Below are 26,393 nucleotides of genomic sequence, written 5' to 3' on the forward strand. Positions count from 1 at the left end.
TATAGCAACCTAAACTGTGGGATAGCCAGAGAGAGAGAGAGGAAAAAAAGAGAGAGAGAGAACCTTCTTGTGAAAAGCCCTAACCTAAGGCACTGCCAGGCCCCTCACAGAACAAAGGACTGAGTGAATACCAGAGGAGAGCAAGCTGGCTGTGGACGGGCCCATCCCCTGCCGGAGGCAGACAGGCAGGCGGGCGGCATCCTCTACCAAACTGTGAGCAGGCTCCCAGTTGCTAACCAAGTCTTCCTGGGATCCTGGACGGTTGACATCCGCCGGGAGGGTTGCAGCCAGAGATCAGGTCCCCAGAAGAGACACACGGCACACCTGAGACGGAGCTCCCAGGAAACCAGGAGTCTGGGACGGGGGAGGTGATAAGACGCACCGCACCTGGGGAGAGTGCCCTCGTCAAGCACCTGGTCGCCTGAGCTGCTCAACCTGGGAAGAGCACAAAACGCAGGCCCAACCGAGTCTGCGCCTTTGTGGAGCACTCGAGAACCTGAACCTGAGCGGCTTAGACCTAGGAAATGCACCCAACCCAGGGCCCGCTTTAGACAGTTCCCCTGCAGAGCAACCTGGAGCCTGAGCAGTGTAGACCGGGAAAGCACACACGCGGGGCGGGGGGGGCGGTACCCAGCATGGCCCAGACACTGCGAGCGCGCCCCACACACGCCAGGGATGCTCGTTTGCAGTGTTACTCCCTCCCCGCAGCACGACTGAACTAGTGAGCCTAAATAAGTGACCACCTTTGCCCCTTGTGTCAGGGTGGAAATCAGACACTGAAGAGACTTGCAAACAGAGAAAGCCAAAATAAACAGAGGGAACCGCTTCGGAAGCGACAGGTGCAACATTTAAAACCCTGTAGTTAGCACGGACTACACTGGAAGGGCCTACAGATCTTGAGAAGTATAAGCTGGAACAAGGAACTATCTGAAACTGAATGGACCCCACACTGCCCACAAAAAGCTCCAGAGAAATTCATAGATATATTTTTACTATTATCATTAAAAAATTTTTTTATATTTTTAATTTAAAATCTCCTATTACTTCTTTAATTTTAATTTTTATAACCTACTATTACCTTGCAAAAAAAGACCCTATTTTAAAGCAAACTTCATATATATTTCTTATAATTTTTGTGATTTTATTTTGTTTTTTTAATGTTGCAATTTTGAGAGTCTAACCTCTAGATTTTTAATCTTTGCTTTTTCATATTTGTTACCAATTTTGTACCTTTAAGAATCCAATCTTCAGTACCCATTTTTACTCAGGAGTGTGATTATTGGCTTGACTGCCCTCTCCCCCTTTTGACTCTCCTTTTTCTCCCCTAGGTCACCTCTATCTCCTCCCTCCCCCTTCTCTTCTCTACCCAACTCTGTGAATCTCTTTGGGTATTCCAGGCTGTGGAGAACACTTAGGGACCTGATTACTGGCTAGATCTCTCTCCTTTTGACCCCCCTCTTCTCCTCCTGGTCACCTCTATCTCCTTCCTCCCTCTTCTCTTCTCTATGTAACTCTGTGAACCTCTCTGGGTGTTCCAGGCTGTGGAGAACACATAGGGATTTGATTACTGGCTAGACTGCTCTCTCCCCTTTTGATTCCCCCTCTTCTCCTCCTGGTCCCCTATATCTCCCTCCTTCCTCTTCTCTTCTCCATGTAACTCAGCAAACCTTTCTGGATGATCTTCATTGTGGAGAATCTTTTCTCCATTAACCTAGATGTTTTAACATCAGTGCTATATGGATGGAGAAGTCTTGAGGCTACTGTAAGAATAAGTCTGAAAACCAGAGGCAGGAGGCTTAAGTCCAAAATCTGAGAACACCAGAGAACCCCTGACTCCAGGGAACATTAATCGATGAGAGCTCATCCAAAAGCCTCCATACCTACACTGAAATCAAGCTCCACCCAAGAGCCAACAAGTTCCAGAGCAAGACAAACCATGCAAATTCTCCAACAACACAGGAACATAGCCCTGAGCTTTAATATACAGGCTGCCCAAAGTCACACCAAACCCAAAAAATCTCAAAACTTGCTACTGGACACTTCATTGCACTTCAGATAGAAGAAATCCAGCTCCACCCACCAGAAAACTGACATAAGCTTCCCTAACCAGGAAACCTTGACAAGCCACTCATCCAACTCCACCCACAGGGAGGAACCTCCACAATAAAGAGGAACCACAAACTGCCAGAATACAGAAAGGCCACCCCAAACACAGAAATCTAAACAAGATGAAAAGGTAGAGAAATACTCAGCAGATAAAGGAACATGATAAATGCTCACCAAACCAAACTGAAGAGGAGGAGGTAGGGAGTCTACCTGAAAAAGAATTCAGAATAATGATAGTAAAAATGATCCAAAATCTTGAAAATGAAATGGAGTTACAGATAAACAGCCTGGAAACAAGGATTGAGAAGATGCAAGAAAAGTTTAACAAGGACCGAGAAGAAATAAAAGAGTCAGTCAATAATGAATAATGCAATAAATCAGATCAAAAACACTCTGGAGGGAAACAACAGTAGAATACTGAGGCAGAATATAAAATAAGTGAGGTAGAAGATAGAATGGTGGAAATAAATGAAGCAAGAAGGAAAAAAGGAAAAAGAATTAAAAGAAATGAGGACAACCTCAGAGGCCTCTGGGACAATGTTAAATGCCCCAACATTTGAAGCACAGGAATCCCAGAAGAAGAAGACAGAAAGAAAGGCCATGAGAAAATACTTGAGGAGATAATAGTTGGAAACTTACCCAAAATGGGGAAGGAAATAGCTACCCAAGTCCAAGAAACCCAGAAAGTCCCAAACAGGATAAACTCAAGGCAAAACACCCCAAGACTAAGCAAAGATTAATACTAATCAAATTAACAAAGATCAAACACAAAGAACAAATATTAAAAGCAGCAAGGAAAAACAACAAATAACATACAAGGGGATTCCCATAAGAATAACAGCTGATCTTTCAACAGAAATTCTTCAAGCCAGGAGGGAATGGCAGTACATACTTAAAGTGATGAAAGAGAAAAACCTACAACCCAGATTACTGTACCCAGCAAGGATCTCATTTAAATATGAAGGAGAAATCAAAAGCTTTACAGACAAAAAAACCTGAGAGAATTCAGCACCACCAAACCAGCTCTTCAATAAATGCTAAAGGATCTTCTCTAGACTGGAAAAACAGAAAAGGTGTATAAACTTGAACCCAAAAAAACAAAGTAAATGTCAACGGGATCATACTTATCAATAATTACCTTAAATGTAAATGGGTTGAATGCCCCAACCAAAAGACAAAGACTGGCTGAATGGATACAAAAATAAGACCCATATAAATGTTGTCTACAAGAGACCCACCTCAAACCTAGGGACACATACAGACTGAAAGTGAAGAGCTGGAAAAAGATATTTCGCACAAATGGAGACCAAAAGAAAGCAGGAGTAGCAATACTCCAATCAGATAAAATAGACTTTGAAATACAGGCTGTGAAATGAGACAAAGAAGGACACTACATAATGATCAAAGGATCAATTCAAGAAAAAGATATAACAATTATAAGTATATATGCACCCAACATAGGAGCACCGCAATATGTAAGGCAAATGCTGTCAAGTCTGAAAGGGGAAATTAACAACAACACAATAAGAGTGGGAGACTTTAATACCCCACTCACACCTATGGATAGATCAACTAAACAGAAAATTTAGGAAGGAAACACAAACTTTAAATGATACAATGGACCAGTTAGACCTAATTGATATCTATAGGACATTTCACCCCAAAACAATGAATTTTACCTTTTTCTCAAGTGCACACAGAACCTTCTCCAACACAGATCACATTCTGGGCCATAAATCCAGCCTTGGTAAATTCAAAAAAATTGAAATCATCCCAAGCATCTTTTCTGATCACAATGCAGTAAGATTAGATGTCAACTACAGGAGAAAAAACTATTAAAAATTCCAACATATGGAGGCTGAACAACACACTTCTGAATAACCAACAAATCACAGAAGAAATCAAAAAAGAAATCAAAATATGCATTAGAAATGAATGAAAATGAAAACATAACAACCTCAAACCTACGGGATTCAGTAAAAGTAGTGCTAAGGGGAAGGTTCATAGCAATACAAGCCTAGCTCAAGAAACGGGTGAGAAATCAAATAAATAACCTAACTCTATACCTAAAGCAACTAGAAAAAGAAGAAATTAAGCACCTCAGGGTTAGTAGAAGGAAGGAAATCTTAAAAATTAGGGCAGAAATAAATGCAAAAGAAACAAAGGAGACCATAGCCAAAATCAACAAAGCTAAAAGCTGGTTCTTTAAGAAGATAAATAAAATAGACAAACCATTAGCCAGACTCATCAAGAAAAAAAGGGAGAAGAATTAAATCAACAAAATTAGAAATGAAAATGGAGAAATCACAACAGACAACACAGAAATAGAAAGGATCATAAGAGACTACTATCAGCAACTATATGCCAATAAAATGGACAACTTGGAAGAAATGGACAAATTCTTAGAAAAGTATAACTTTCCAGAATTGAACCAGGAAGAAATAGAAAATCTTAACAGACCAATCACAAGCACAGAAATTGAAACTGTAATCAGAAATCTTCCAGCAAACAAAAGCCCAGGAGCAAATGGCTTCACAGCTGAATTCTACCAGAAATTTAGAGAAGAGCTAACACCTATCCTACTCAAACTCTTCCAGAAAATTGCAGAGGAAGGTAAACCTCCAAACTCACCACCATCACCCTAATACCAAAACCAAACAAAGATGCCACAAGAAAAGAAAACTATAGGCCAATATCACTGATGAACATAGATGCAAAAATCCTTAACAAAATTCTAGCAAACAGAATCCAACAACATATTAAAAAGATCATACATCATGACCAAGTGGGCTTTATCCCAGGGATCCAAGGATTCTTCATTCACAAAACAATCAATGTGATACACCACATTAACAAACTGAAAGATAAAAACCATATGATTGTCTCAATAGATGCAGAGAAAGCCTTTGACAAAATTCAACATCCATTTATGATAAAAAAAAACCCTCCAGAAAACAGGAATAGAAGGAACATACCTCAACATAATAAAAGCCATATAAGAGAAACCCATGGCAAACATTATCCTCAATGGTGAAAAGTTGAAAGCATTTCCCCTAAAGTCAGAAACAAGACAAGGGTGCCCACTCTCACCACTACTATTCAACATAGTTTTGGAAGTTTTAGCCACAGCAATCAGAGAAGATAAAGAAATAAAAGGAATCCAGATTGGAAAAGAAGAAGTAAAACTCTCACTGTTTGCAGATGACATGATCCTCTACATAGAAAACCCTAAAGACTCTACCGGAAAACTACTAGAGCTAATCAATGAATATAGTAAAGTTGCAGGATATAAAATTAATGCACAGAAACCCTGTATTCCTATACACTAACAATGAGAAAACAGAAAGAGAAATTAAGGAAACAATTCCCTTCACCACTGCAACGAAAAGAATAAAATACTTAGGAATAATTCTACCTAAAGAAACAAAAGACCTATATATAGAAAACTATAAAACACTGATGAAAGAAATCAAAGAGGACACAAATAGATGGAGAAATATATCATGCTGATGGATTGGAAGAATCAGTATAGTGAAAATGAGTATACTACCAAAGCAATCTGTAGATTCAATGCAATCCCTATCAGGCTACCAATGGTATTTTTCAGAGAATTAGAACAAATAATTTCACAATTTGTATGGAATTGCCAAAGCAATCTTGAGAAAGAAGAAGGGAACTGGAGGAATCAACCTGCCTGACTTCAGGCTCTACTAAAAAGCTGCAGTCATCCGGACAGTATTGTACTAGCACAAAGACAGAAACAGAGATCAATGGAACAAAATAGAGAGCCCAGAGATAAATCCATGCACCTATGGACACCATATCTTTGACAAAGGAGGCAAGAATACGCAATGGAGAAAAGACAATCTCTTTAACAAGTGGTGCTGGGAAAACTGGTCAACCACTTGTAAAAGAATGAGACTAGAACAGTTTCTAACACCATACACAAAAATAAACTCAAAATGGATTAAAGATCTAAATGTAAGACCAGAAACTATAAAACTCCTAGAGGAGAACATAGGCAAAACACTCTCCGACATAAATCACAGCAGGATCCTCTATGACCCATCTCTCAGAGTAATGGAAATAAAAGCAAAAATAAACAAATGGGACCTAATTAAACTTAAAAGCTTTTGCCCAATGAAGGAAACTATAAGCAAAGTGAAAAGACAGCCTTCAGAATGGGAGAAAATAATAGCAAATGAAGCAACTGACAAAGAATTAATCTCAAAAATACACAAGCAACTCCTGAAGCTCAATTCCAGGAAAATAAACGACCCAATCAAAAAATGGGCCAAAGAACTAAACAGACATTTCTCCAAAAAAGACATACAGATGGCTAACAAACACATGAAAAGATGCTCAACATCACTCATTATCAGAGAAATGCAAATCAAAACCACAATGAGGTACTATCTCATGCTGATCAGAATGGCCGCTATCCAAAAATCCACAGACAATAAATGATGGAGAGGTTGTGGAGAAAACGGAACCCTCTTACACTGTTGGTGGGAATGCAAACTAGTACAGCCACTATGGAGAACAGTGTGGAGATTTCTTAAAAAACTGGAAATAGAACTGCCATATGACCCAGCAATCCCACTGCTGGGCATACACACCGAGGAAACCAAAATTGAAAGAGACACATATACCCCAATGTTCATCACAGCACTGTTTACAATAGCCAGGACACGGAAGCAATGTAGATGTCCATCGGCAGACGAATGTATAAGAAAGCTGTGGTACATTTACACAATGCAATATTACTCAGTTATTAAAAAGAATGCATTTGAATCAGTTCTAACGAGGTGGATGAAACTGGAGCCTGTTATACAGAGCGAAGTAAGTCAGAAAGAAAAACATCAATATAGTATATTAACACATATATATGGAATTTAGAAAGATGGTGATGATGACCCTATGTGCAAGACAGCAAAAGAGACACAGATGTAAAGAACAGACTTTTGGGCTCTGTGGGAGAAGGCCAGGGTGGGATGATTTGAGAGAATAGCACTGAAACGTATATTATCATATATGTGAAACAGATCACCCACCAGTCCAGGTTCTATGCATGAGACAGGGTGCTCAGGGCTGGTGCACTGGGATGACCCTGAGGGATAGGATGGGGAGGGAGGTGGGTAGGAGGGTCAAGATGGTGAACACATGTACACCCATGGCTGATTCATGTGAATGTATGGCAAAAACCACTATTGTAAAGTAATTAGCCTCCAATTAAAATAAATAAAAAAGAAAGACATCCTGTGTTCATGGATTGGACAATTTAATATTCTTAACCTAGCAATAATACTCCCCAAATTGACCTATGGAGTCAATAGAATTCCTATCAAAATACCAGCTGGCTATTTTTTTTTTTTTTTTGCAAAAATTTACAATATGACCCTACAATTATTATGGAAACAAAAGGGGCAATCTTAAAAAAGAACAAAGTTGGATGATGGACACTAGTTGAATTCAAAATTTACTAAAAAGTCACAGGAATCAAGACAGTGTGGTAACCACATAAGGACAGACATATATCAATGGAATAAAACTGAAAGTGCATAAATAAGCCCTGACAATATAGTTAACCAATTTCTGACAAGAGTTCCAAGACAATTCAATTTTCAACAAATGGTACTAGGAAAACTGCACACCCACAGACAAAAGAATGGAATTGGACTCCTTCCTTATACCACACAAAAATTAACTCCAAATTAACTCCATAGACTTAAGTGTAAGAGTTAAAACAATAAAGCTCTTTAAAAAAATCTTAATATGTTAGGAAAAACCTTAGATACAACACCAAAAGCATATGTAACAATAGAAAAGTATATTGGACTTTATGAAAATTAAACATTTTCTGTTTGAAAGGATACAATTAAGAAAATGAGAAGACAACTTATAGGAGAAAATATATGCATATCCCACATCTGATAAAGGACTAATATCTAAAATATATAATGGACTTTTACAATTCAATCATAAAGACAAAAATCCAACTAAAAATGGTCTGAGGATATGAATAGACATTTTTCCAAAGATATACAAATGGTCAATAAGCATATAAGAAGATATTCTATGTCATTAGTCATCAGAGAAATGCAAATCAGAATCACAATGAGATACTACTTACCATGGAGACTCCAAAATTCCTCTGAAAGGGAAAATGTATAGATATGGAGAACAGGAAAGAGCCATACAAACACAGAAACAAACTCATATATGCAGGAAAGTAATATGTGATTGAGCTGGTATTGTAAATTAGCAGGGAGATGTACTCAATGAATGATTTTGTAAGCTATCTATTTGAAGAAAAATCAAACTGGATCTATATGCAATACATACAAAAATAATTCTAGAGAAAGTAAAAACCTAAGCATAAAAAGTCTATAAATGTGACAAAAGAAAAATATGTGTTGTAATGTTTTTATGATATATCACTATTAAGCAAGACAACATAATTAATATTATTTAGAAATATTATTAAGACCTAAATTCTGAGAAGCAAAAAGAGGAAGAGATGACACATTAAATTAAAATTTTAAAAATGTATAAAGCACCATAATAAAACTAAATGACAAACAACAGAACAGGAGAAAATGTTTGCAATGTTTATAAGAGACAAAAGATTATTTTCCGGAAGATCTAAAGAACCTCCACAAAGCAGTGAGAGAGATGTACATAAAGAATCACACTTAGGATGTACACTATAATTCTGTTTTAATATAAAAAAATTGACAACCTCAGCCCTTATCAATTGAAGTATAGCTAAGTTAGAATAAATTTCCATTATCTAATAGTTTAAAGAATGAGGTATATAGATCTTTTGACATTAAAAGTTCTAGTGCTACCATAAAAACAATCAAGCTTCACAATATACACACCTTGATCCCATTTATATTTTAAAATAGATTTATGGTTGTGTTCAAAAAGGATACACACCTACTGGCTACTAATTTTCTCTCTAGAGAGGAGAGAGGAATGGGAGGAACTACTGAAGGACATTTTTATTCAATATACCTCTACACTGTTTGAATATTTTACAATGATAATATTACCCAGTCAACTGAATTTAATAACCTGTAACTGGAAATACATGTGAAAACATAGTAATTAAGAGTCACCTAGAAATCTAGTATCCAGAACACCATCATATATTACTGGTGTATTTTCTTCCAGCTTTATGATTGGAGATTTCTTAAAAATATCACCTTGTATCTCAAATTTACAGCCTTTAATGAGGAGTTCCCCTTTTGGAAAAAAATCTTCCTCATCTACTGATGATCTCATTCTACTGACCATACAATATATACATTTTATTCGCCTAAGTCAGTGGTCATGTATGGATGTGAGAGTTGGACTGTGAAGAAAGCTGAGTGCCGAAAAATTGATGCTTTTGAATTGTGGTGTTGGAGAAGACTCTTGAGAGTCCCTTGGACTACAAGAGATCAGTCCTGGGTGTTCATTGGAAGGACTGATGCTGAAACTGAAACTCCAGTACTTTGGCCACCTCATGTGAAGAGTTGACTCATTGGAAAAGACCCTGATGCTGGGAGGGGTTGGGGGCAGGAGGAGAAGGGGATGACAGGATGAGATGGCTGGATGGCATCACCGACTCTATGGACATGATTTTGGGTAAACTCCAGGAGTTGGTGATGGACAGGGAGGCCTGGCGTGCTGCGATTCATGGGGCCGCAAAGAGTCGGACATGACTGAGCAACTGAACTGAACTGAACTGAAGTTATTAAGAAAAGTATTTCATTTGTCTTTCAGTGCTTCATGATAACAGAATTGTCCTTAAATGGCAGACTTTCTACTGATGATCTTTATTAACATTTATGGACTATAGTCACTGACCTAACTGTGGTCACAGGAACTGAACTAACTACTGTTTTCTTATCTTAAATATTGGAACTTCAAAATAAACCACTTCTGCCTCTTTGGACTCAATCAGATAAATGAGTACAGCACTTAGTAAGCATTCAATAAACACTAAGTGCTGTAACTATTATACCTTATTTCAGGAGAAAAGTACATAGTAGTGACTTCTATAACCATAAATTTAGAAATACACATCAATTAGTAGATCACACCGATGTGAATGAACTTAATGCCATTGAATTGCATACTTAAAATGGCATATATTATGTTTATTTTACCACAATAAAAAATTTGAAAAGCTATACTGATTAAAAGAACATATAATAAAACTCATTTTTTATTTGATATTTTGACTAATTGAAGCAGGTTACTAGAAATTCCAGATCAGGCCCAATCCAGCAAATCAGCAATGAGGTATGATCTGTATGTCACTAAATAAGCATTCTATTTACAGATTCATTTTCACCTCTTCTAAAATCTAGGGTTTCAAAAGCGTTTCCCACTTTTATTTCTTACATGTAGGTCACCCAAGGTTTACTTTGCAGATACGTGTATAAAGAACAAATACAGTCTTTTCATTACCATAGAGCTCCTGAATAAGAGTGGAGACCATGTTTGAGATATTCATTCACAAGACCCTAATATATCCTATGAAATCCCATTATTCAAAATGTAAATCTCTAACATTACAAAGGAGATAGTTGTTCTAGGTAGAACTTTTCTCCACAGAAGATTGTAAAAAGCTTGCAACCCTGTAGTCACTATGATCTAAGCTAGAGTTTATATTTAGAGTCATTCTGAAGACAGTACTATTACTAGTTCCACTGAATGAGTTTGTAAATTAATGGAGTGGATAAGCAGATATACTATTAAAAAAAACTTAAGAATTTCTCAGAGCTTTAAACTGTGAATGCTCTTTCTTTCTCTTTCCTTATAAGCAGAGGAAATGTATTTAATATCAGAGATATTAAAAGGAAAGCTAAAAGCAAAGTCTCTGGTTTGCAAGATCATATTTCATGTATTAATGATTAAACATCTTTGAGGAATAACAGGGAGAATATAAAGCTTTATGAAAAGTTGTTGTGCCTAGTGATATAGCACCTACCAAGGAGATTAGTTTATTTCTAATCTATTCCTAGAAAACAAATGTAGCTGAAGTTACATTTTTCTGTCACTGACATAGCCCACTTGTTACTTTCTACCCATTAGCAATGATTTATAAAAAATTACATACTATATCAAACTCATTCCCTCTTTTTCTAATCACTTTTTTAAATTGATTTTTAAATGTTGTTTTTAGTCAAAGTAATACTAATTCCCAGAATTTTAAATAAAGTTGTTTGAAACATTAAAAATTATGGTTTCATAAAAAGGCATAGCTTTCATCTCAAAAATTGGGATTAAAAAAATGCTAAAATGCCCAATACCAAGACGGAATTCCTCCAATATAAACTGGTTGACTTCCTAGTCTGAAATCTGCTTCTACATCACAGTAATTTTAGGCAGTTGTAAAGGAAAAGGGCATATGTGATGAAACTAACAGCAAAAGTTCACCAACTTACTGAAAGCAATTTGGCCCAAATACAGTGGCAAGATTGTGAACATTCATGCGGTTCTGCACATGGTGCTTGGCTACTTCTGTCAAGAACTGGCAAAGGTACTTGAGGAGGCAGTAGTGGGTATCTGGCAGCTCTTCTATTAAGGCTCTTAACTTACTCTCCTGAGCATCATTTCTGTCATCTGGAAAAAAAAAAAAAAAAGAACAAAAATTGTTCTCAGGTATATTTTATGGTAGTTAAAAAAAGATACACAAGTACAATACATCCCAACATTTAATTCAGAAAATCATTCCCAGGGACTGAGATGTGCCATTATAAAGAGGCATGTTTGCTGTTTCTTTGATCCTCAAGCATTTGATTTTAATTTTCAAGAATAACTGACTTATTCAAGACGTCCTAAAAACCACAAGCTTTTTATTCAGTGAATAAAATAGGTTGGTATTTCAATTCTGTGTTTTCTTGCCACAGATTAAGGTAACGGCTGGACTTTGATCCACAGCAGATCTTCCATTTCATTTTTGTCTTCAAGTCTGTTAAAAACAAGAATCTCTTGGTTGAAAAAACTTCATGTAGGAGACCTACCTGGATCACCATGAGTGACACCAAACTCAATAATCAGGGGTCTGTGCACAGAGAAAATGGAAAGAATCTTTAAATTTTTAAGCAGCATTTTAATCACCCACATATCACAGAGTTTAGAATTTGATATGTGCTTCATACAAAAGTCTAATAACATTGTGTGTGCCTAGTCGCTCAGTTGGATTAGCGTATCTGACTCTTTCTGACCCTTTGGACTGTAGCCTGCCAGGATCCTCTATCTATAGGATTTCCTAGGCAAGAATACTGGAGTGGGTTGCCATTTCCTCCTCCAGGAGTTCTTCCCGACCCAGTGATTAAACCCTAGTCTTCTGTGTCTCCTGCACTGCAGGCAGATTCTTTACCCACTGAGCCACTGGGGAAGCCCCAATAACCTTGTATGAAGCCAAAAACATCCAACAATGTGCCAGAATTCACAGGCAGACATGTGAAAAGTTTCCCTCAATTCTCAGAGATCTGTTTTGTTGATATTTAAATAGTAAAGTTGCTATCTTAAGTTTAAGTCTGTATACTACTTTCTATCAGAGGGACACATGAATATTTTACAGAAAATACTTTTCAGGGAATAATGACAATCTATCAGAGATCAAATTGTCAACACCTGTTGGATCATCAAAAAAGCAAGAGAGTTCCAGAAAGACATCTATTTCTGCTTTATTGACTATGCCAAAGCCGTTGACTGTGTGGATCACCACAAACTGAGGAAATTTTTTAAAGAGAAGGGAATACCAGACCATCTGACCTGACTCTTGAGAAATCTGTACACAGGTCAGGAAGCAACAGTTAGAATTGGACATGTAACAACAGACTGGTTCCAAATAGGAAAAGGAGTACGTCAAGGTTGTATATTGTCACCTTGCTTATTTAACTTATATGCAGAGTACATCATGAGAAATGCTGGGCTGGAAGAAGCACGAGCTGGAATTAAGATTGCTGGGAGAAATATCTATAACCTCAGAAATACAAATGACACCAACCTTATGGCAGAAAACAAAGAACTAAAGAGCCTCTTGATGAAAATGAAAGAGGAGAGTGAAAAAGGTAGCTTAAAACTCAACATTCAGAAAACTAAGATGATGCCATCCGGCACCATCACTTCATGGCAAATAGATGGGGAAACAACGGAAACAGTGGCAGACTTTATTTTGGGGGGTTCCAAAATCACTACAGATGGTGACTGCAGCCATGAAATTAAAAGACGCTTACTTCTTGGAAGGAAAGTTATGACCAACCTAGACAGCATATTAAAAAGCAGAGACATTACTTTGCCAACAAAGGTCCACCTAGTAAAGGCTATGGATTTTCCAGTAGTCATGTATGGATGTGAGAGTTGGACTTTAAAGAAAGCTGAGCGCCAAAGAATTGATGCTTTTGAACTGTGGTGTTGGAGAAGACTCTTGAGAGTCCCTTGGACTGCAAGGAGATCCAACCAGTCCATCCTAAAGGAAATCAGTCCTGAATATTCATTGGAAGGGCTGATGCTGAAGCTGAAACTCCAATACTTTGGCCACCTGATGTGAAGAACTGACTCATTGGAAAAGGCTCTGATGCTGGAAAGATTGAAGGCAGGAGAAGGGGAGGACAGAGGATGAGATGTTTGGATGGCTTCAGTGACTCAATGGACATGAGTTTGAGTAGACTCCAGGAGTTGGTGATGGACAGGGAGGCCTGGAGTGCTGCAGTCCATGGGGTTGCAAAGAGTCAGACATGACTGAGTGACTGAACTGAACTGATCCTTTAGACAAATGTCTAAGAGAATAAAAATTTGAGCCAATTATATTTAACACACATTGGATAGATAGGCCAGCTGCTCTAGCCGGTCAAAAGTGTAAGAGACATAAAAGTGAGGCAAGAAAGATGCAAAGGAAGCGGAGTGTCAGTGTTACAAACACATAGGTAATGTGCAAATGGCAGGAAGTGAAAACACAGAACGTCACAGATTGCCACTGACAGTGGCTGTAGATCACAGGATAAGAATGCAGGCTAGGAAGCAGGTTTAGCTACCTCCTACTTTTGTGACCTCAGACTCTTCATTGAACTATTTCCTTATTTTTAAGGGTAATATCAACTATCTAACAGGATTGTGATGAGGATTAAATGAGTCGACAGTTACAGAGTATTTAAAACAAACTAGGTGACACATACCAAGTGCTATGTTAAGTATTTGTTAAATAAGCAAAGTAATGTTTTGCTTTACCTTCATTACCTTGGTTTTATGAATGCATTGAGGTTTTAGCAAAATGCCTTTTAATAGGAACCGATTTCACCCTTATGAATGTCAGAATAAGTGATGCTGTCAAAAATAACAATGCTGAAAATGTATAGATGTCCCATCTTTGGTAGAATCATATTGGAGAACATTCTATTTATGACTGGAATAACTCCATTTCTTATTGTTCACAAACACTGTGATCCAGTAAACTATAATTTCAGGGCAAATAGATCTCTTGATACTAGAAGTTATTCATATTGATTTTTTTTTTTTTTGGCTGTGTGGGCTGTTTTTTTCTCTAGTTGCAGTGAGCAGGGGCTACTCTCTAGTTGGGGTATGCAGGCTTCTCATGGCAGTGGCTTCTCTCGTTGCAGAGCACAGGCTCTAGGGCCTGAGGGCTTCAATAGCTGTTTCACGTGGGCTCAGCAGTGTGGCTCCTGGGCTCCAGAGCACAGGCTCAATAGCTGTGGCACATGGGGCTTAGTTGCTCAACCTGTGCCTCCTGCAATGGCAGGCAGATTCTTTATACTGAACCAGTGGGAAAACCCTACCTTTTTTTTTTTTTTAATCATATCCAAATATTTTGATAATCCATAAAGATGTGGTATGTTGCATATTATCATGTTATTTTCTGCTGTGCTATAATCTTGCCTAGTAGGAATACACAAGAAATGGAAATAATTGTTTGGAGTGATTAAAAAGAAATTGATAATTATCTACTTCTCATACCTTTATATTATAAAGATAAATATGAACTAAGAGGGGCTTCCCTGGTGGCTTAGGGTAAAGAACCCACCTGCCAATGCAGGAGACACAGGTTTGATCCCTGATCTGGAAAGATCCCACATGCTACTGAGCAACTAAGCCCATGCACCACAACTCTTGAGCCTGGGCCCTAGAGCTTGAGAGCCACAACTACTGAAGCCCACATGCCCTAAAGCCTTTGATCCACAAAGAAGCCACAACATTAAGAAGCCTGTGCACTACAGCTAGAGAGTAGACCCTGCTAGTTGCAGCTAAAGAAAAGCCCTCATAGCAAGGAAGATGCAGCACAATCAAAATAAAGACATAAAATTTTTTTTAAAAAGTAACTAAGAGAAAATGTACTCCTATTTGCCTTTTTTTCCTTATGGTGACTAAGGCAAAGTGAGTCTGGATGTTTTCATGGGTGTGTGCTCTCTTTCTAAAATGTGGATTAATTCCCAGCATTTCAGGGTATAAGCAATAGCTTTCCAACAGTGTTGACAATGGACATCTGGCCTTCTTTCTGGCTCTTAAGTGAAACTTCAAACCCTACGGCAATGTGTAAAGACACTAGATCAAAAAAAAAATTTTTTTTAAATAGTTAGGAGTTTATGACATCTTTGAAAAGCAGCAGTACTTTGATGATTTACTTCCACTATTTTGAAATACAACAAGTAATTTCCCAGGAAATGAAACTGACAAAAAAATGGAAGGGAGACATCTATTCAGAGAATCTCCAACTTAACAAAATACCATGAAAGCCTTCATGGCATGAATGAAAAAAATCATGAAATATGCTCTCCAAAAGCAAAAATAAGTATGAGGGGGAAAATATATCTATCTCCTCCTACTCACAAGCATTCCCGCTTCCTCTGATGGAAGACAGATTCACTGGCTCACTCTCCTTCAGCGGCTTTGACAGCTTGGACCTTAATATTCATAGCTCACCTCCTGAATCTTTGTTCAAACATATCGGCAGTGAAGCAAAGACTTGACTTTATTAGCATGACATTTCTTTTCATCTCTTTTCATAACAAATAATTACATGAGACGTGAGTTAGATCCCTGGGTTGGGAAGATCCCTGGAGGAGGGCATGGCAACCCACTCTAACATTCTTGCCTAGGAAATGCCATGGACAGAGAAGCCTGGCAGGTTACAGTCAGACACGACTCCAGCAACTTAGCACCCACAATAATACTGAGAATCTGCAATTTATACTGCTTTTCCAGAAATCTGGGGTAAATCACCTTTACTGCCCACCTGCAGCTATCCCACAGATAAGACTTCCTCCACAGAAGATTAATAACTGCTCCACACATTTAGAATGTTCAGCCTAGCACTGAGTAGGCAAGTATTGGTGCAAATGTGCCTAAGAAGATGCCTTTTGATGTTTTCTAGAAACAAAGTTCATAATAACTATTATTGTTTACTTTAGTTTTTGATTCACTGATACCTAAATATAATAAAGAGTACTGTATTCATTCACGTTCTTACATTTATATTGGTTATGACAATGTCTTAAGGTCTCACATCATAAATAAGAATGAGCAGTGCTTCTATCTTGGGCACACTTATTCCTAATGTATACTTATCCACACTATGTGTGATGTCGATCATGTGCTTTCTGTGTGTCTGACTGTCTCTAACACCAGAGATACAGCACTAAACAAAATAAACATCATGCTTTCATTAAGCATATTCTATTTGGGGAAAGAGGGACACAACTGAGCAACTATGCACTGCACATCGCAGATATATTAAAATATTTTAACTGTTTTAGAAAAGTGTGGTTACTTCCAGAACTAAATTGGAATAAATATTAGGATGTGTATAATTTATAAATCCAAAGAGCTTAAGAAAACTTTGTACATGGAATAATGGTTAATAATTGAAAGTCATCATTTTCCATAATGTCGATCTTTTCCTAGGAGAAGAACTAACTTTTTCTATTAGTGAAAAGTGCCATTTCAAATTATCCATGTTTCTTACAAGATTTTCATTATTGGCTGAATGTGACCCTTTTCTTTTTAAAAAAAAAGCTAAACCATGAGCAAAAACCTAGCACACAGTACATGTGGTATACAGGTAAACGACTCAGCAGTTGAAGAAAACTGTACAACCAGAACTTCTGTTCCAGATTAGGTAGCAAACACTGAAGCATGTGACAAGTATTTGCTCTCATTAAAAAGAGATTACAATCATAATCAGCAATAATGGACCTAATCACGGGATGGCACCCTACTCTAATCTGGACATTCATCCTAGTGCTTGTCACGTGCTTTGACTTTTTGATGGCCAGGAAGTTACACTGTACATACAATCTTAGCCTCAAGTGGGAAAAAAAAACAAAACAATTGGCAAAATGCTAATCTCTACTACAATATATCTCAGGGCCATGGGAAGGTCAGCTATTAAAAGAACCAAAATATTTAGCTTCATGGCGCCAGATTATTGAAGTAGCTTTTTATTTCCTCATTAATTCTCACACAAGGATTTACGAAAATTTGCTAATCTATTAGAACAGTGAGTTGCTGCTGACTCTGAAGCTGGAGAAAGGTCACTAGCTCAAGAATGTGGACCGCCTCCAGAAAGAGAAGCCAGCAAGAAATCAGGGACTGCAGCCTCACAGTCACTTAGAACTGAAAGCTCCCCAAAACCCAAATGAGCCTGGAAGCAAGAACTCGGGCGGACACCTTGGTTTTGACCTTGTAAGGCCTGGAGAAGAGAAACCAGCTGAGCCTACACAGTTCTCATGGAACAATGAGATAGCAAGTATGTGATGTCTTAAGCCACTATATTTCTGGTAATGCAGCAGTAGCCATCTCACACATCCCCAGCTAGAGATGACTAGATTGAAACAGAGACATTCATTAACTTTTCCATGTTCACACAACTGCCAAGTAGCCAAGCTGCAACTCAAATCCTGGCAGTCTGACCTCAGAGCACATGCTCTGACCAGTTCATGCCTACAACGCTCACTTATGAGTATCACTATCACACAGCACCCAGCACACTGCCTCAAACATGTCAATATTTAAAAAATGTTTCTTGAATCAACAAATAAATAAGCAGAACTGGTGAGGAGTAGTAGGAAACTACTACTGGGAGTAGGAATCTCCATTTATTTACAATCAAATATAACATCTTAGGTCCCGGGGTATATGTGGGGAACAGCATTTTAATTAAAGGATCTTAAGAATTTCTGGGCACAAAATGCTTCATAAAACAACCAAGAATAAACAAAACACGAATTCTGTTTCTTTCTAAACATGCAGAAGAATGGGGAAAATAATCATAAAATGCCAGCTATCCTGGATTAGGCTAGGTTTTACCTCTGCATTTCATTTCTCATGAGTGGAACCATGTCTTTTTAGAGTGATGAGAAGTTTATATACATAATTCTATCTTATGATTAATGGAATTGGTATTTTTCCACGTGAAAGGAGAGGTTATATTCTTACAGCTCTCGAGCAACCCTTGCCCATGACAAAGTTCTCAAAGCCTCACACAAATTTCTCAAAGGACAGAATGATAAAGCAACTAATAAAAATTAATAAATGACAACCTATTTTTAGACGTTATTAATAAAACTACAAATCTTATCATTCTGATTAGCTCCTGCAAGATGTAGGGTTATGTTTATTGCCAAGTTAGCCTGTATCTAGACTGACTCTGCCACTCCCAGAATGGACCTGCATGTGAAAGCAAAGGCAAAGGGTGCAGGAAAAACAAGAACTGGATGATGCTTTACATTTCAGTCCTATAACCAAAAACTAACGCTCAGTGACACCAAGGAGAACATCAGCAAATCAATGCTGCAGACATTCCCTGAATGCCTCTCAGTGGCGACGAAGATATCGATTAAAAACATAGTAAGCATTTAAATAATCTATCCACATAGCAAAACTGGGAGCTCACATCTAGGCTAAATGTGAGACACAAGGGTGTAGCAGCTGAAGATTTTGTTTATAACGTAGAAATGTCTGTACACGAGAAAATGGGAAGTGCTATCATTCCAATATAGGAGGGGCAGCCTCCCACAATGACCCTAATCTTCAAAACTACTGGCAATATTGCTGCCAATAAAACTTGGCTTTCTCCATAAAGCTAGTGCTATAGTAAGTGGGCAAAGTACAGTAAATATGTAGTTTCAGTGCAAATCATATTACTACTATTCTACCCAATCCTCACTACTGATCCAGCTGACACTATTGCTCAGCTGTAAGTGGACTGGACTGATTTGATGTCCTGTGACTTAAACCATCGCCCAGAGTTATTTAAGGTTGTTTTGGATGTCCCCTTCTTCCCCTGAAGTCTTCAAATTGTTTATGGATTCAGTGTAAAAGTTGACTATGCTCATGGGCTCAGCAAAGCAGGGGTTTAGGACAGAGCTTAACATGGTTCAGGTAGAGCTGCAGGTGGCTAGCAAGCTGGTCACTTGGCATCCTTTCAAACCGATACCATTTAAACAATAAACAAATTTTCAGTATTTTATGAATTGATTCTATTGATACAGGTTGTTTTACCATTTTTTTTTATAGTAGGCCCCTTGTTGACTGTTCTTTCCTCTTCCAGCTCAATCTAAATAAGACTTCTTCATGATAGCACTCATGAAGAGTGCAGAATTTACTGAAGATTTCACTCAGTTTGTGATAATTCATTCCAAAAATCCCCAACAGACATTATTTTCATGGCCCTGGAGCTTCATGGATCTCTCTTTCTCCCCTTCAAGCCTATAATTTTCTTGTTATTACAAAGCTCTACTGCCTGTACTCTGAGGATAACGAAAATGAAAAACACAGACAATAACAGGTATTGTTGATGATGTAAAGAAATTGAAACTTCCATTAATTGCTGATGAGAATGCAAAACAGTACAGCTACTTTGGAAAATTGTTTCTTAAAATGTTAAAGTCACCATTTGACTCAGTAGTTTCACTCCTAGGTAGATACTGAAGAAAAATGAACACATATGTCCATATAAGAACTTGTACATAAATGTTCATAGCAGCATTATTCCTATGAGCCAACAGGTGACAACAACCCAAATGCCCATCAATTGATGAATGAATAAATACAGTGTAGTATAGTTGTTCAATAGAATACTACCTAGCCATAAAAGAACAACACAAAGATTTATGTTCCAAGATGGATGAATTTTGGAACTTATGCTGAGTGAAAGAGGACAGTCACAAAAGACAATATATTGTGTGATTCTGTTTATAATAAATGGCCATAATAGACAAACCTATATAGATGGAAAGTAGATTAGTGTTTGCCTACCACTAGTAGGAGAGGAGCGGGGAAGTTGGGAAGGAATGGGGAGTATACACTAATAGGCTTGGAGTTTCTTTTGGGAATGATAAAAATACTTTAAAACCAGATAGTAGGGATGATTGCCCTCTCTGAATACACTAAATACCACTTTAAATTGTACACTTTAAAAAGGTCAGTTTTATGGTATGTACATTGTATCTCAAGAAAGAATAAGGCAATTCTGTTGACTTTAAAATCCAGTGTAGGAAAAAGTCAGAAGAGAACTTTCCATTAAAGATTAGTTTATCTACTTTTCCTCTTCACATCTCACTAAGATGACAGGAATTTTTTAAGGTATAAGCCATCAAGGATATAGAGAAAACAGCTGAAAAGACAAGAGTAAATAAAGGATTTCAGCACATTTACATACACGCACATTCGCAACACTTACATACTTCAAGACCAGTTGTTCTAATGCAGAATAATTTTGCTTAGTCCTGACCTTTCCAAATTTGCATAATTCCACGCACTACTTAACACTATCTCCCAGTGTCAAAGGCCATTAAGAGGAAAATATTTATACGTGCTCAGTAAACTAAAGATTATCTAGCTATTAGGATCTACAACCTTAGAGATCATAGGGAATTATAAATAACAAAGGCTTTTTTTCCTGTCACGTGGATCTGGATGGAAGCAGAACTAACTGGAATATCATAAAAATGTATAAAGTCATGTGTGGAAACCTGCGTTTCCTGGCACCACATTTTCAATTTATTCCAGTAGAGGTTTCACACATCTGAGTGACTGGCAGCTTGGGCAGATGGCAATGCTTCAATTCTGCTCTGTGTTTAGGTCTTTACCCAGGACAAAATGCATGATTTATATATTTAGCATTGCTTATAGAAAACCTAAAAGGCACACACTGAAAATGGAAAGGGCTTAGACTTGGAGTTTAATATAATGATTGTTTTTCACAGAAACAAATGTATGAGAGTTTAAAAATTTTGAAAGGAAAGGAACTTCTCAGTAAGAAGGAATGAACCTAAGGAAGGAAATATTTCATTCTTCCTATGGTGCTCTTACTACCCAAGGGGTAATGACTTAATAATTAGTACATTATAATTTGCAAGGTAAAACCATTCAGCTCACATCAAAGAATGCCAGTGGCACTATGATACAGAATAGACAAAAGACAGCCTTAACTCAAACTTACCTAGTGAATTCCTCACGTAATGAAATAAAATAAATAGTGCAAGGCTCAAGCACGAAGTCAGCAAATGAAATAAGCTTTCTTTACAATCAGGCATTGTGCTGATTAAGATAGTGTTACTAGGGTGGTTTTCTTATGAAAAACAGATGCAATCTAAATTATCAAAGCTCATAAGCTAAAATTCAAAGGCACTTAACTCTTACACATTGTTTACACAGCTGCTATTATAAAATTCTCCCCATTTAAAATCAAGCATGGGATGGGTGAAAGGTAAAGGAGAATGTCCATTTAAAGAGACAAACTGATCACATATTCTTCCCAAAACCCTACTTAAATGACAGTAAAATGATGCTTAAAAAGTGTAAGCACCCGTGGGCAAAAAAAGAACAGCAGAGAAGACAGAAGGAGAGGAGATTTCAAAGCCATTTGGAAGTGAATGCAAGTGACTGAAAACAGACAGACTGCATGAAAGCCTGTCAAGCTTCAGGCAGCCTCCACCACCCAGGCAAGTGAGCCAGCAGGCAAGAGTGCTGAGGCTTAGGCTCTGCATAACGTCAGTGGATTCTTGGACATCTGAAATAGCTAAGGTCTACAGTGAGGAAACAGCTGAAAACGTGAAGATGAGTGAAAATGTGCTAATAAATAACAGGCCCGTTAGCATACTTCCCATCTCCCTCCCACTCCTGCTCAAGGAACTCAATAGCTGAAGAGAAAAACATGCCCACATATTGACATTTGAGGTTCCCCAATGAAACAGCTGGATTTCCCCTATCCCCACCATCTAATCCTCCTGAAGTGAAGTATGCCAGTAGATGAGCCCCCTGGTCCATGTACAAAATGCTACTCCTAAATCACGACGGCCAAAGATCCTCATATGTTTGAGTAAAGAGGGAAAAAGAAATCCCGCAAACAGAAATATACGGGGGAAGAAAACCAAACCAAAGCCGCATAAACAAACATCCCCCAAAGCCTTATTTGTATCTCAGAAAGAAGAAGAACAGACTGCAATAAAACAAAGTCCTTCGAAAAAGAAACAGCATGAATATGTTCAATATTAAAGTCATAGGCTAAAATTTTTAAATAAGGTTAGAAAATAAAATTGATTAAATTTCACAGAAAGCAGAACTTAAAGATGATAATCAAACCTCTAAAGGAACAATAAAAGATAATACAGGTACATTTCCAAGACCAAAAGACAATATTTTCCAGGCTGAAGGGATCTGCTAAGTGTCCACCACAACAGAGAGAAAAGACTGCCAGGAAGTGCAGGTCTGGGAAGAATGGGGAGGGAGGCTCAGGGTGACACCTACTACTGGGGTTCAGATGCGAGAAGAAGAAAAAGGGTCCAAGAGTAATCTCCCCAGAAATAAGGAATGGACAAATTATTTGACATTTTGAAAAAAACAGGCAATGGTGGATGTGTTGGAGCAATCTAAAAAATGCAGATTATTTTCATTCACATAATTCCCTATAAATCTAAGAGATATTAACATCAGGCAATACACTTCACACAAGTACACATGCTTACATCGTCCTAACAAGGCATACCTTAATTAAATACATACAAAAATTATTAGCTAAAATTGTGGTAGAATGATACTGAAGTACAGAGCTAATTCTGCACATTTCTGAAGCAGAAACAATGAGATAATATCTGGAAATCAGTAATCAAGATAAAACATTATATTATCAAATGGAAGGAAATATCAAAGGAATAGCCAGACAAGTGAAAACTGATTTCCTCTGGGAAAGAAAATTAAGGGCAGCCAAAGCATGTGTAGGGGTTTACTAATCTTTCCACTTTATTTAATTTTTTAATAAAACCATATGCATGTATTAGTTTGAAAAAATATTTCTTTAAATAAAGGAAAATGTTAAAAGCAATAAGATGATGAATTTTATCAAGTAATAAAATTACTTAAGAATGTGTCACTTCAGTATTTGATTAAAAATGTTACTGACAAACCACCAAACTCATTCTATTAACCACTCATTCCCCCACCCTTTTCCTAACACACACTATGCTCACGGTTGGAATCATGTACCTTTGTTTCCCAAACACCTTTGTTTTTGTAATCCTTTCTTCCTAAAGCACACACCATCTGTGGCAATTCTACCAGCCCTCCGAAAGTCACTTCCTTCTTTTTGAAACTCTTCTTATCATCTGATTTAGTAAGGATTCCTCTCCTCAAACTCACTTTGTTTTGTATAACCTGGCTCTCTGTGTACCTGGTTCTATTCCCCTAATAAACCTGTAAGCTCACGGTTCGCAAGAGAGTATCCTACTTTTCTATGTGAGCAATAAAATACCAAACAATGCCTTTGCGTGTGTGTATGCTCAGTCACTCAGTCATGTCCGACTCTTTGAGACCCCATGGACTGTAGCCTGCCAGGCTCCTCTTGTTCATGAGATTTTCCAGGCAAGAGTACTAGAGTGGCTTGCCATTTCCTCCTCCAAGGAATCTTCCTGATCCAGGGATCGAACCCATGTCTCCTGCAGCTCCTGCATTAGCAGGCGGATTCTTTACCACTGAGCCAACTGGGAAGCAACAATGCCTTTACCTCAATTTATAATTAAAAAATTTTTAGCCACTGATTTCATATAAAAGAGTCCTGTACTATATGTAATATGCAAGATTTGCAGGCTCACACTTTCATTGAAGTTATATAAAACATTTCAAAAAATAAAAATTGATAATTGATAGCAATTCCAAAAATATTCCCGATGAATTTTTGGAAGATTTGGTCCATTTTGTGTGATTTACCAGGCAAAACAACAACCAAAAGTTCAAACAGTTTCAATTAATTTGGGCAAGAATTTTGAAATCTTCATTTAACTCCAAACTGGAACTCTCTTTTCCCCCTTTCCTTCCTCCTCCTTAATCATTAGGCAGGTAGGTGCATTCACCCTTCTGTAACTTTTGTAATTTTTTATTTAGGAGACAGGGACATTAGGATAAAGGGATTAATTTTAAGGTTAAAAGTTAAAAACTTGAAGGTAATCACATTAAATGGTTCATCTTCATATAACCAAGAAACCAAGGGGTGGGAGCAAGGGCTGAGGATAAACTGGTACATAAGTATGGGGATGGACGGTTACATTAAAACTATGGATGCCTGTGTCTCATCTCGAGAGATGATGATTTAATTTGTCTACGATGTAGTGATCTCTGGGATTTTTCAAAGCTTCCCAGACAATTCTTATGGGCTGCCACAATTGAGATGCATAACTTAACATTTATTAAATATATAGTACACAACCAACACTGTTCTAACTGCTTCAGTGGATAAACTCAGTATCCACAACAAGCTCAGGAAGTGCACACTACTATGCACTCCATAGTAGTAAAACTAGGTGTGGTGTGTCCACAAAGTCTGACACTTCTTCCTTCAAAAGATGGTGCCTAATCCCTCTCCTCTTCAACATGCTCCTAATGAATACAATGTGGTATGAATGATGCTATTTGATTTCTGGGGCTAGGTCACTGAAACAAGAGCTTCCATCTCTCCTGATGTGCTCACACTCTGGGGGAAGCCAGATACATGTTATGAGAACACTCAAGTAGCCATCAGGAGATGCTCACAGAAAAAGGAACTGAGGCATCTCACCAAGAGCCAGCACTACACTGTCAGCCATGTGAACAAACCACCCTGGAAGCAGATCTCCCAGCTCCAGTCAAGCCTTCAGATAACCGCAGCCCTTTGACAACTCTTGAGAGCAACTTCCTGATGGAAAATACATGTTTAATGTGGTTTTCAGACAACTGTTATGTAGCAATAGATACCTAATATACTAAGACACAGAAAAGTTAAGTAACCGTCCATACTAATGCAGCTGCCAGCAGGCAAACAAGTCAGAATGGACACAGAGCCTATGCTCTAAACCACAGGCTGTAATTTCCTCCTTCAAAATGAATCTTATTTTCTCTGTATCTCATTAGAGTTGATGCTGGAATCAAAAGAGATTATATAAATAAAGTATCTTCTAGGTATTACACAGTGAGTAGTCACTAACTAGCACCGATTATCACTAGAAGGAATAAATTCTTACAGAGAATCAATATTAAAATACAAACAATTTACAGAAAATTATACAAAAAACAAAAACAACACCCAGTAGTATTTTTTAGACAGCTTATCATTTATTTTAAACTCACTCCTTATTTCTATCTCTGCTAGTCTTTAAAGATTTCTAAGAAAAAAATATCAGTTCTGTAGTAATTAATGATTTCTATTCTAGACAGTATCTAATTAGCATCCTCTGTAGGCATTTTACTAATTAATTTTTAATAATACATACACCAAATTGTGATAATTTTTTTTAGAAAAGCAATGCTATGGACTGAATTTTTTCCCTACAAAGTCACAGGTTAAAGTCCTAAACTCCAATGTGACCTAAACTCCAATATTTGGAAGCAGGACCTTTACAGGGGTAATTAAGGTTACACGAGGTCATAAACATGAGGCTCCAAGACCCTCTTCAGATTCAATGCAATCTTATCAAATTATTATGGCATTTTTCACAGAACTAGAATAAAAAAGTCTTAAAATCTGTATGGCTTAACAAAAGGCCCCAAATAGCCACAGCAATCTTGAAAAAGAAAAATGGAGCTGGAGAAATCAGGCTCCCTGACTTCAGACTTTATAACAAAGCTACAGTCATTAAAACAGTATGGTATCAGCACAAAAACAGACACATTAGATCAGTGTAACAGAACAGAGGGCCCAGAGACAAACTCACACACTTATCAATTAATCTATGACAAAAGATGCAAGACTATGTAATGGGAAAGGACAGTTGCTTCAATAACTGGTGCTGGGAAATCTA

General features: G+C 37.6%; 1 protein-coding gene across 1 annotated transcript in view; it reads right to left on the reverse strand.

The window, feature by feature from the left end:
• Positions 1 to 26,393, reverse strand: part of FAM13A (family with sequence similarity 13 member A) — a 316,062-nt gene that overhangs the window by 267,311 nt on the left and 22,358 nt on the right. The window contains exon 4 of the mRNA XM_043438910.1: positions 11,550 to 11,727. Within this exon, the coding sequence (XP_043294845.1) occupies positions 11,550 to 11,727 (178 nt within the window). The remainder of the gene's footprint in view (positions 1 to 11,549; positions 11,728 to 26,393) is intronic.

This window comes from Cervus canadensis, chromosome 19 (genome assembly GCF_019320065.1).
Source record: "Cervus canadensis isolate Bull #8, Minnesota chromosome 19, ASM1932006v1, whole genome shotgun sequence".
NCBI lineage: Eukaryota > Metazoa > Chordata > Mammalia > Artiodactyla > Cervidae > Cervus > Cervus canadensis.